General features: G+C 40.3%; 1 protein-coding gene across 1 annotated transcript in view; it reads right to left on the bottom strand.

Annotated features, from left to right (window-relative positions):
* mtnr1aa (melatonin receptor 1A a) overlaps positions 1-11323 on the bottom strand; it is a gene marked incomplete at both ends in the record, with an annotated part of 39268 nt that extends 27945 nt beyond the window's left edge. The window contains one exon of the mRNA XM_083909715.1: positions 11146-11323. Within this exon, the coding sequence (XP_083765841.1) occupies positions 11146-11323 (178 nt within the window). The remainder of the gene's footprint in view (positions 1-11145) is intronic.
* Positions 11324-13765: the final 2442 nt, after the last annotated feature.

Genomic DNA, 13765 nt, shown 5'->3' with positions numbered 1-13765 from the left:
TGTGACAATAATCCACACAATGTCAAATTACAAGTGTGTTGTTTTAACATGCAACAATATATAGTTTATATCGTATACATAAATAAATAACTTATGACACCTGAAACCCTACCCCTAACCCTCTGATCTAGAGTATTCCATGAACCTAATTTTAGACATTAACATATTTGAATATACTATAGCAACTTAATACATATACTACACTTAAAGGTAAAGTGGAAGATCATGTTCTGGAGCATTTTTAATGTATTGTTTAAAATCCGCTTCACACCCAGATTGTAAACAATCAATTAATGCATTGTCACAAAAATGGATCATGTCAGTCACCTGTGGGACAGACAGGCCTGTAAAAACACCATCCAATAATATTGAACGGCCCGAACAAAATGATTGGATCGTGATGCATCAACCAAACCGCCAGCTGCCGCTCCTTCCCCTCTTCGTGTACTAATCGCAAGACAACGCCAGAGCTTGTGCTCGCTTGCTAAAACCAATGAGAGAGTTGCAGCAACTTTATGGCAGCAAAGATACCAACAACAGGTGTTGGTCACAAACGAAAGACAGTTTTTAGGGAAAGCTACTGCCAAGAAAAAGTCTGATGCAGAGCGATCCAAGACCAGAGTGAACATCGGTGCTGCATTTGAACGGTGGGCGACAACTGAAAGCCCAGAAAGGGCTGCAAAGTGATGCCATGGTGGCCCTGTTTCTACTGGACAGGTGGGATAACTTTATGCCTGTATGTGTTGTTTGTTGGCATTGTGTTGTCATTTGAACGTGTATCCAAAAAAGTCACTGAAAAGTACCGAAAGTTACTGATGCTGCACAGCGCTTGTGTATCTGTGTTCGTTGTGCGTTCCTGTGCTCTGGAGGTGTAGCTTCGGAGGGAAGTCTGAAGAAAGGGGCTTGGACTTTTGAATTCAAAATGTAGCCTGCTTTGTTTTTCCAGGTTCTCCAAGCCTATCTTTAAAGGTGTAACTTTTTTTTAACAGTTTTTTGTTGTTTTCTGCTCATAGAAAATACTAAACCACAACTTACAGGTTATTTATTTTTCACACACATGCAAAATCTGACTTTAATCATCTGGCATTTATGATGATAATAATAATAATACATAGAAGTTTATGAAAACTTTTGCAGGCCCTATTGTCACTGGTTATGAACATGTTTGGCTGAGGCACAGTCAGTGCACAACCAGCAGGATTTTCCTCATAATACCACAACATCACGTTACGACCCTTACCCTGGATTTCCACCGGGCGCGTTACAGCAGTGCAACGTCAGCGGCACGGTCGCCGTTGCTGATCGCTCCCAATGTGTGTTGCTGATCGTAATCAATGTGAGCATTTCCGCCGGGCGCGCTACAGCACGTCTCAGCAGCGTCCCAGAAACGCCACAGTGCTATCGATAGGTAGCAGTTCTATTTTTGCCGTTGCCGTTGCTGAGTCGTGACAAGCTCAACAGAGCAGATCGCACATGACAGCAAGTCCGACACAGAATCAAAGTAAAACACTTCCGCCATCCTTTCAAAATAAAACACAATAAGCAAGTCATATAGCCTATCGCAACTTCACATCAACATTACGTCGCAACCGGTGCTACAAGGTCAACAGTCAATTACTCAGAGCGTCTCGGAGAGTCATAATGTACGACCAATTTATGACACCAGATCAACAGTTCTTCCAGGTCGGAGCATTTAAGAAGCTGTGTTGTTGTTGTTGTTTCCTTTATACACACAGTCTATCGCGGGATCTCGCAAACTCAGAAATATCGCGTGATCTTCCGTGTCTACCACTGGCTCCCACACGCCCGGTGGAAATCCGCCTTTAATTCAATTCATTGTGGCTGTATCGCATCACCATTCAAACACTTTATTTTGTACAGAGCACACATATGTAATGTTTTCCATAGTTTGCAGAACTATACAATATCAACATTTTCTTCCTGGGAGAACGGGCTGAAATATAAACAGCTACGACTCCTGTACCTTCACATTATCTCATCGAATCAAATCACTATACCAGCCAAATTCACGTTTTAATCGAATTAAGTTGTGCGTGCAGTGTTTGCATCTACTGCTTTTCTTCAGGTTATCATGATCTGTGGAATAAATATTCAAAATCGTTTTCAGACTTAAAACTAATATTTGAATGACGTGGAAATATGTGGCTGCTCTAAATGTGGGTTTATTTTATCAGACATATTATCTGATAATGTGTTGCCAAAAATCCTAAAGTATATACAATGCAGTACTTATGCTCTCAGCACACACTCCTACCCTCTAACCTGTGGCCTCTCCATTTATGAAGGGCCTCTATGATAACAAAAGCTCTGAGGCTCACATGGACATTAATTAAATAGTGTTGATTTTTCCAGAAAATCTAAATCTGCAACATTCATATGAGAGTAACCTAAAAAACCCTCTTCCGACCTTTACGGAACATTGAAATTGTCTGCTTTCAAAAATAAATGATCAGTAATAATGGTCATTATCACTGAAAATGCGTTTTTTTTTTTTTTCTTTTTACATTACCTTGTTTATTTTCAACACCTCTCTAAGATGCATATTGGATAGTAATTATTTTGCAAAATAGCCGTCAGGTCACAAGTTCACACCTGTAATCACATTCATCTCAAATTTAAAAGTAATAATTCACAGTTTTGACAACAACAAATGATCACAAAAATTAGAGCAATAACATTTTCTTCAACGGTAATATCAAGATTGTCTAATTAAAGTCAATCTTCATTTGAGTGATTCATGAAAATCACAAAAAGTATCTTTTAAAATGTACTTAATGTTCTATGGAAAGTTTTGTGAGATCTGGCCATGAAAACTAAGAAAAACAATGAAGACAGAGGAGAGTTGAACTCAGAGACTGAAACAAATCGTGATTGTTAATCTGAATCAAATCCACTCAGGAAATCAGTGGCGATAACCAGCGCTTTTGAAAAACACAATTAACTGGTTCCTTCACTCGCAACCAAAAATCTATCTTTAATTATGTGACATGTATCGCAATAATTATCAATATTGACTAACTTAAGCCTTTTTATAGTGATAGTCTTTTTCGCCATTTTGCCCAGTTCTACCCACAGACATTCTCTATTCAGTTTTTTCATGTGCACCAGAAAGAACATTAATTAATTGTCTAATGCTTTATCGTCCACATGAGGTTCAGAGTGCTGCTCAAGCCACTCCACATTCACTCTCACATTTACACCTAGGGTCAATTTGGAGTGTCCAATTAATCTCTGCATATTTTTGGACTGTGGGAGGAAACTGGAGAACCAGGAGAAAACCCGCACACGGCAAATTCATAAGATGTGATCTTATATTAAAGGTAATAACACAAAAATAAGGTTTCTATTTAAATGTATTTACAGTGTATAGTCGCTCTCCTTTGAGAAGCACAAGCAGCTCCAAAGAAAACTTTTCTTGAGCTCAAAGAAACAGCAAGTGGTCAGAACCTTGATTACCGCTCACATCAAACATCAAAATGTAGAAGAATAAAAGAATCTTGGTGACTCTGACTCTGGCAGTACAAGCTGGTACCAGATGTGCCAGTTTGACTGTTTCTGAACCTGCAAGCATAAAACTGGGTTTCTAACACAGCAGTCTCTCAAGTTTTTACTCATAAGGGTCTGGAATAGTGCCTTCTCTTTTTATCCTAAATTTGCATCTCCATTCAAACTTGGGAAGAAGTTCAAACTCAAACATTAGCTTGAGTTCAAAATATAGAGCCTCGACGCGCATAATACTCTCCGAAATAAGTACTGTGAGCACAGCTTGGCCTTATATCCACTCTCAATAGGAACACTGATTGTCTCGTGTTATGGACCGTATTTCCCCAAAGCTGGAAAAAAGTGCTGTAGAGATCCAGTTCTTCTTTCAAATCTACATTATTGTTATTGGTTAACATGTTGCCTACTGCAGGCCACAAGGTTGTTGTAGTGGTTAGCACTTTTCTGCATGTTCTCCCCATGTAAGAGTGGATGGTTGTTTGCCTGGTGACCAACTGCAACATTGAAGCAGGTGGTTACTACAATTGAAGATCACAAATACCCTGGACTTGTCAAATTTCAATCACATTCGTGATATAGCGTTTTACGAGGACGGAGAAAAAACGGCGTTGACGGAGAAAAACAAACAGCTTTTCCACCGGCATTTTTTCTGAATGAAAATAGTAGCCATATCACCCATATATTACCCATATCACTTCATCACTTTACTTTGTGTGCACTATGCTGATATTAGTCACCTTATCACTGTTTATCACTTTCAACATTTGCTCACCATATTTAGTTGTACTTATTTTATTTCCGTGCGTACTGCTGTATATTACATATACCTACGTTGACTGTGATTCTTTTTTTATTCTTTTTTGTGGCATTGTTGCATTTAAGTTACTGTTGTAAGTTACTGTTGTATGTCTTTTTCCTTCTGTTTGGCACTTTGTTGCATTTGTCTTATTTGTTTATTTTACTTTTATTTTTGTTTTGTTTTATTTTATTTTATGTATCTTTTAACTCTTGTACATCTCCACTTTTACCTCCCAATTGTTGCACAATAATTTCCCTCGGGATAAATAAAGCATCTTGAATCTTGAATCTTGAATCTTGAATCTAGCACGCTCCACCGGTAGAATTCTCAACATGTGATGTAGGTTAGCACGTTAGTTACGTTCACTACGCTAATTTGCATGTAGTGATGTCCCAATACCACTTCCCTCAACGAGGGGAATTTATGATTGAGGGCACTCAAAACCAAGGGGAAATATTAGGAGGGAGGTATTGGGACAGAGCCATAGTGACAACAAGCAGAGTAGAGAAGGACTATTCTGTCCTTAACATTAAACATTGTACTGATTTGCTCTTGTTATGATGGGTAATGAGATTGCGGATACACAAGCAGCTGAAATGGGTTTTTCTCCGCAGGGTGCCTGGGTTTTAGCCTTAGAGATAGGACGAGGAGCTCAGACATGTGGGAGAGCATCAAGGTAGAGCCGCTGCGCCTCTGCATGGAAAGGAGCCAGGCGAGGTGGTTCAGGCATGCCTCCTGGACGACCTCCCTCGGGAATGTCCATCTGAAAGGAGACACCACGACAAACCCAGGACCCACTGGAGAGCACATCTCTCTGCTAGCCTGGGAAGGCCTTGGGATCCCCCCCAGAAGAGCTGGTGGAAGTGACCGGGGAGAGGAGTGTTTGGGCTTCTGCTTAGAATGCTGCCGAGGATGCTGAATTAATTGACACGGCTGAACATCTTGTCCGTAGTTGGCATGCGTCCACAGCTTCCGTCCCTGACAAGACCTGATTCTCTGGACACTGTCCACAGGCCTGTAGAAGAAGGTCGTTTCAGACACTGTTTGTGAAACTGTAGCGGTGCGAGCCAAAGGGAGCACAGCAGGGTTCACAGAGGGGAAGCCCTGTCATCAGAGGTGGGAACACATGATACAACCACCCGCTATTGATACTGCTGGCAGAGGATGCATTATGCAGTGTAGCCCAACAACACTTTTCCAAAGACACGTGTCTTCTCAGTGTTGCTTCACTATGCAGCTGGTCCTACAGCTGATGTAGGCAACATGTGTTTGTGACATTATTGATGAATAATTCCATCAAAATCTTTCAGCATGATTCAAATCTGATGTGAGGGAGAGCTGTGCTTCCTCTGTTTACAGCCTCGGTCAAATCTGTCTGACAGAGGATGGTAGAGAAGAATATTCATTTACTAAAATATACATTTTTGAAGGAATGTATCAATATGTAAATATTCTTCACAGGGGTTTTCTGAAAGATAGCTTTCAGGTCAATTGATTCTGCCCTCTCCTTTCACCCCTCTCACTTGATAAAGAAAATTAGCATATTGTTTATGTCTAGCCCAATATATAGCATAGTGGCACCCCTGTATCGGTACATATATCATTTGAGGCGAGAAATTAGTCATTTAGAAATAAAAATGTGGTTCATATATCAAGATATGACACTTTTCGACTTGCATGGAAAGACCATCTCTACCAGGTAGTTGCCACAGCCGTAATCATAATGCAGTTCAGAGAGAGAGAGGGTGCTCCTGCTGGCTATTATAGGCATGCACACACTTTTGCTATTCAAATCCTCAAATCAAATAAAGGAAGAAAAGTGCGCTGTTTGAGAACCACACTTAAGATGCCTGAGAAGACAAAGAACCACATAGAGCAGAACGGGTATTACATATGCAAGAGAAATATTAGACCAAAAGAAAACAGATAAAGACTAAACCCTTAAACCAACTTTTGAATTTGAACCGAAGTCAGATTTCATCTCTGCAGAGAGAAGACTTGAGTACATGTTTTTCCTGGAGCTTTGTTGAGAGCACAACCAGAGAAACTCATATGTGATCCTTTTAAAGGCACATTCTAAAACGCTTAACGCTGAAAAAGCTTAGCGTAGGTTAATGTCCGAAAACAGCAATCGATCGTTACCAAATTTCCTCTCCACTAATCAAAACAGAAACTCCAATATTATGGAAGCAGTCTGCCTTTTCCTCATTATAGAGAAAAAAGCTTAATGTAGCTTAATGTCCGAAAACAATAATCAATCATCTCCAAATTTCTCATGGACACCTCTAGTCATGTCCACGGTCACCTCTCCAAAGATCAAAGCCGAAACCCTAATATATTTGTGGATGTTTGTTTCTTACAGGCAACGACAACATCCATAATATTGGGCTTTCCATTTTGGTGAAAGTGTGCCCGTTTACAGGTATCCATGAGAAACTTGGTGATGATTGATCGCTGTTCAGCTACATTAAGCATCGTCACATTAACCGTTCAACATCCTACCCTCAAAATGTCCGTCCGAACTTTTTTGTTGCTTATTTTAACCATAAAAGGACAGTAAAATGTCCTGTGAGTAAGTGCTTGTGCCCATTTCTCGAGAATAACTTTCAATATCCGGCAGTTATTTACACTTTTCTGCATGTTAAACTACTGCTTAACAATTTAAAATTGGTTTATTGAGGAAAAAACACAAAATAAGGGTTCCAAAAGGGTCCTTCTACAAGGGGCTGAGGTTCTACCTGGAACCATTTACGTTCCAGAAGAAAGGGTTTTTCAAGGGTTCTTGGTAACACTAATGGTTCCAGTAAGAATCATTTTGATCCAGAGAACCCTTTAAAAACCCTTTCCTGAATGAAGGGTTTTAAACGGGTTCTTGTTGGAACCCTCCAAAAGGGTCCCAGGTGGAACCTTCATAAAAAGGTTCTACCTGGAGCCAAAAAGGGTTCTCCTATGAGGACAAACTGAAGAACCTTATATGGTTCTACTTAGCACTTTCATTTCTAAGAGCGTACTTGAACACCAGCTTGTGTGTCTCTAAAAGTACATGATGAAAATAAAACAGGATGCAACGAAATCAACAACAAGTGTAAAACATCTACAGACGGGGATTTGTTTTCTTTTCATAGACTCTCTCTTCATTAAGCCCCACAGTTAATTTCCGGTTTTGAGTATCCCAACAAAGCCAATGGATATTATGAGACCTAAAACATTCGTTTTAAATTGGAGACACATGCAAGTTCCACTCCATTCTGAACGAATGCCTGAAAAATCACACTAAGAGCAATATTCCTGGAGGGGACAAACAACGGGAAATAACATCCTGCCGACGAGCAGCAGGAGGAATGAAAAAAGGATAAACACTGTGTCACACTCCAACACAGACAGCCCCGGTCCTCTGTGAAGACGTTTGGTTTACTTTGCAGCAGTAAAAACATAGTACAGTGAGCGATCGGCGCACTAACGCGCGCCTCAGTCTGTCAGTTCAGACTGTGGATGGTACAGTAGGCGAGTCGCTGCTTAAACTTCCTGTGCTTTGGAAGCGGTAAAAGTTTCCTGCTTTGAGAACAAAAGGAGAAAGAGTTTGACACAAATAAAAGTTTTTCAGATATTCTGCAGCATCTGACTTTCCTTTGTAGTAGTTCACCGACTCAAGCTGACAAGCACATGAGTGGGAGAATAAAAAAAACACATCATTGTTTGCATATGAAACCTTCTTCGACAACATGTCACATTTAGTCAGGTTTTTTTTGGTCTTGGACCAATTAGGAAATCCAGTATCTAACCCTCTTTTACTGTCATAACATATGCTTAGTTTATGATGTGTTATTTTCTTTATCTGTGTGTGTGTGTGTCGATGTATTGTCTGTCTAATTCCCTTTTGAATATTATGATGTCCTCCTAAAGGAGAGCCATATTGCATTTTCGTTTCTCTTATGTGGAAAAAGTAATAACGAAACAATAAATAAATCACGGTCTGACATAGACAGAAGCAAACATGGAGGAGGGAAAAACGCAAATGTTTTTTCACATTTGAACTCCAGACATTTTCTGGAATTTGTCATTCACATATGAAATTAACAACGGCAGCAACGGTTCCAGAACATTTAGGTGACGAGGAGGAGGCACAACCGCCCGCACCGCGCTCTCTTCTCACGTAATTTGACTGGGCCAAAAGATAAGTTTTACATCATCAGAGTCTTGTTCCGCAACCTGTAGAATAAGATGTTAAAAATCATGCAGGGCCGACATCTCTGCTACTCTTGTCCTCGATAACTAAACGGCGATCTGAAAATGGCCAGTTGCGTCCAGTGCCCTGTTTGGAACCTTTCCCGCAGTGTAAAATAAGAAATAATTTAATCTTCCCATAAACAATTAATTGGATTAATTGGCACCGAGCTGAGTTTACGACGCTGATTCAGTATCCAACCGTGCAGCTCAAACAGCTCACCATGTGTTGTTGGCATCACGCTCAATTGGTCACTGGCCATTTTGTGCATTGGCAGTGGGTTCTGCAGAGACAGCAATATGTGACCACGACGCCTGCCAGGTTTTCTACTCAGTATACTTAATTACTCGTTATTTAATTTATCCCCTCCCTTGATGTTGGACCGCTGAGCAACATTTATTTTGTGCAAATAAAGCACATGCCCTTTAGTTTTACCTCGGGAAGCGATTCAATATATCCAATAACAGGAATCTGAGTGCTTTGACCACAGAATATAAACCCAACAGCGGGAAGTTTGGACTCGTGGTCATTCCGAGTCAAATCTGTGGCCCCTTCTGGAATAATCATGCGTGGCATCAAATTCCAGAAGAGTGAACACAATCAAAACATTCCGACAGTAATTAAAGTATGAATGGAAAAGTTTTCCTACCAATCAATAAGTCTGCCAATTTGCACACATTTGCTCCGGGCTTTTTGAACAGGAAATTGAAAGAGCTGCTAGTTAGACATGCACATCTTCAGCGCTCGAACGGAAAAAGAAGCCTGAAAATACGCCTCGAAGGCATGATTTTGAGGAACCACGTCATCGGCGCACGTTGGCTTTATTGGGATTCGTGGATATTTCTGCAAAATACAATTAACCTCGGTTTGCCCTCACTTCCTTTTGAATCGTCTCACGTCGCACTTCTCTTTAACATGTCGGGATTTAATGTGTCAAAAATAAATGAAGCCAATTATACACGCATGGTAAATAAATCCAGCTGGCTAATCAAGCATGTATGACATTAAAGCGGAGATGCTGGATCAGATTCCTGCTGCTTGTTGCGTTACGTCCTCCTTTTACACATAATTAATGGAACAACTTCAAAGTTCCCTAAATGCATCTTTCCTCTCGTCTCGCTCTTTGTTCTGCGACTTATTCCACGGCAATTACAAAATCACACACATTAGAGTTTCAGCTTCGCAACGACGGAGCAGAGTTGAGCGATTATCATAGAACAACATCAGCTCGCAAAAAAAGCTCAGCAAGTGGAAATACTAGTAGCATCCGTCCTGGATAACAATATTCCTTGCAGGGCTCTGCACTCTTCAGCAGAAACATGATGGAAATGCATCCTGACCTCTAACATTTCTGCAGCCGGTAAAATGGTCATGTTAGGTGTGTGTTTAGCAAATCGCCCAACTAAAGCCTCCAAATGATGACAGGCAGAATAAGTGTAGCTGCCAGTTAGGGTGTGCAGACCTGAGCTTGACAGAAGCCTCTCTGGTTCCCCCCCCCTCCCCTCCCCTCCCTCCCCCGGCAGCGCTCTGCCCTCTCACTATTAAATCATGAGCGTTTTTACCACCTTCACCGAGCAAAGACATCTTGCACAGCTTTTCCAATCTCATCCACAATTTAATCCACGGCGCATATAGTAATTCAATCCGGGGGTCAAGTGGCGTTTATAAATGAATACACACACCATCGTCGAGCCTTAACAATTGAAAAGTTTCTCCCCGTCATTATCATTATTAGATCAAAGCTCCTGGCTTCGAAGTACATCGATAGAGGGGAAAGCCTGGAAATCATTAGTCTAAGCACTGCTGGGATGGACACAGGGCTTTCCCTTCCCCATGGCTTCAGACTGTGTCTGTAATTACTTTAGCGTTTCTGTGAGCTTCACTCTCTCCTGAACCATGTGCTCGGTGCAGGTCAGTGACATTATATCCGCTTCAGAAGCAGGCTGTAGCTTGTGGAGGTCAATACTGTCCGTTACACTAAGCCTCTGTGATGAATATTTACAATAACATTAGAATCACTTTTACAGCAAGAGAGTCTATGATCTAGTTGTCAGTGGGTGCTGGGGATCAATGATTCATCTGCTGATTATGTTCCAAAACTAATCAATTAGTTGTTTCCTCCATAAAATGGTGTACTTAAAGGTCTTGTTTTGTCCAGAAACGAGATGAATTATGTTTTCTGTTATAGAAGAGCAAAAAAAAGTGATGTGGGGAATATGTCTATGAAGTTCCACCTTTAAAGTGATGGAGCATCAAGCCATGAGATTAAAAATACGCACTACTCTATATTCTGAATAACGTTATGATGTTCATAATCAACCCAGTGAAGTATAAACCATGCATCACATAAAAAATAAAACTTAAATGCAGCCTTTGCAATTTACAAATCATAATAATGTTAATATTGTGAAATAAAGTAATTGTCCAGCCCTAGAAAATGAACACATTTAACTTATTTAGTAACACGGAGACGCGTGGAAACCTGTTTTGTCAAAGTTGTTGTTGGTCACTTTTAGAACATTGTCACTTTGTGGACTTTTTTTTTTTTTTTTTTTTTTTTCCCCGTCTTCTAATCTCGCTCTTCCTGAGTCAAACTCACCTGCGTTCCTGAGCTTCTTGTTGCGGTACACGGAGAAGATGACCAGCAGGTTTCCCAGGATGTCGACGACGATGGTGAAGATGAGGAAGCAGCCCAGAGTAGTGGTGACCCACGGCGGGCGGCTGAGCACGGTGGAGTCAGTGGAGGAGCTGTTCAGTTCAGACCCATTTGTAACCATTGTACACGCTACAGTCGCTGGAAGTTTGGGAAAAAAAAAAAAAAAAAAAAAAAAAACTGAGCCAAAATTTCAAAAAGCGCCGTCACTCCCGCTGCGTGCTAACGCCTGGTGGTTGGAAACAACTACAACCGTCCGCGGAAATCATCTCCATCCTCCACGCGCCTCCTGCTCTTTCTTCTTCTTCTTCTTTCTTCTCCTCCTCCTCCTCTTCTTCTTCTTTCTTCTCCCTCCCTCCCAGCTGCCGTGGGTCAGCTCTGGTAGTCGTCTCCCCACTCCGCTGTCACCCGAACGCCCGTGTGCCATTCACTTTGTCGGTACGCATGTGTGACATGAAGCCGCAACTTCAAAACCTTCCCCCGCACGTGATCCAAACAGTCCAGCTTTGCTTTGTTTTTGTTTTGTTTCGGGGGGAAACGCTGACGCCTAGTGGCCAAGAGCAGGAAGCGCAGCTCAGCCGCCTGGAGAAAGCGTGTCCCACTTCTGTCCCCATTTACCAGCTGCGTGTTCATTCATGGCTCCACCTCTGTCCCACTTTGATTTATTACAGCCCATTCATGATTCTTTTTTTGAAGAATCATTCATGTTTATGTATATATTTTTTTTAAATATATACAGTGGCATTGTGACAAATAAAAAAACACACTTTTATCCCTCTAATAATTCAGTATTACATGTATATATGAATATAAGTTGGTTTAAAGTTAGCTGTGCTAAAGGATAACAAAAAATGCAGACTTTTATAATCATATTCTGCTGAGTAACATATTATTATTATTATTGTTATTATTGTCTTTTGGAAAAAATGAAGCACCTCCAAATTGACTTATGGCATCTTTATTCTGAGAATTATTAGAGCCGTTGTTTTCCCATCTTTAGATTGTTCATGGGTCTTTATTATTTGCTTGTTGACCTCTGGATATCCTGTTTTTGTCCGTTTTGTTTGGATAGAAACCTCTGTGGCAATAGATCCTCAACAAACTATAACACATCCAGAAGTCTCTCTCTCTCACACACACACACCGTCCTAAAAACCTCCACTGGCTCCCAGTCCAACAAAGCATTCAGTTAAAAATCCCTCTCCTGACCCACAAAGTCCTCCACAAGCAGCAATCCCTGCCCCCATGTTTTAATCATGCTATGTAGATTATTAGATTATACTAGATTATTTATTATTATTATTATTATTATTATTATTATTTTAGTATTATTATCATATGCTGGTATAACTTGTGTTTGTGTGAGCAGTCCCTGCCCCTGAGTTTCTATTTCCATGGTGTTATTGTTCATATTGTTTCGTGAATGATGTTCACAATAAATGGGTCACCTCCCCTCCTCCCCTAAACAAACACACACACACACACACACACACTGGTTTCCATGACTTCAGTGGACATTGCATTGATTTACATTCATTTCCTGGACACTTACTCTAACCGTAACCATACTTACTAGTGCCCTAACCCCAACCCTAACCTTAGCCCTTAACACAGAGCATTTTAGCTGCTTTTTTCCCATAACTATGTTTAAATGTACAGTATATACTGTACATGCGCTGTATGTGTAATATAGAGTGTTTTATATCCTTTTTTTTCAGCACAACCTAGGCAATATGATAAAAAAATATATATATAGTTCTCTGAATGAATCATAACTTTGACTCAACAACACATAAGAAGATCCCCCAGGATGTCCATATAAGGAGTTGTGTATTATTCTCACTGCAATTTATCATGGGTGCTGCATGAGTACTAAGGATTTAAAATAAAAATAATAAAAAAAAACACCTTAAAATGTAGAGGGGAGTACATTTTTGTCCTCATAAGTAAGACAAGTCCCCATCCTGTGACTGTGTTAACAGCTGTAGGTCCCCACAACATAAGGAATACCAGCACACACACACACACACACACACACACACACACACACACACACACACATAGAGCTTTTACAGCCCATTCATTAGCTGTCTCAGAAAATGACACTTTGTCATAACAACAAAGTAAAACCATTGGTTTGGGATTAGTAAAACAAACAAACAACAAATATATAAAATGATGTTAATAATAATTAGTTTTTTTAAATAAGTGACAGACTATCAGTCAATCACAACCTCAGCCATGTTGTCTTAACATCCCAACACACAGTTGCTCTGAGACAATTCATGGATTGTCAAGAAATGTTACTTTCTCCATCTTTAAAGGGAATTTCACACTTTTTCATTTCACCGCCCTATTTAATTGAGAAATGACTGATAAGGAAAATCATAATTGCACTGGTTATGGGCTATTATCAAGTCAGGCACTTTCATTATTGCAGTATGGGAGGAAAATGTGCAGGCATTCAGATTTTTTTTATTTTATTAATCAATCCTGCAGGATACATACTGGATTATATATTTCTTTATTTTATGAACTAGTAATGCAGGTCAGTCAATGACCTGAG

The sequence above is a fragment of the Microchirus variegatus genome (genome assembly GCF_963457635.1).
Source record: "Microchirus variegatus genome assembly, chromosome: 23".
In the NCBI taxonomy this organism is placed as follows: domain Eukaryota; kingdom Metazoa; phylum Chordata; class Actinopteri; order Pleuronectiformes; family Soleidae; genus Microchirus; species Microchirus variegatus.
The sequence above is the reverse complement of the archived record's forward strand: the minus strand, read 5'-3'. Positions and strand labels throughout refer to the sequence as shown.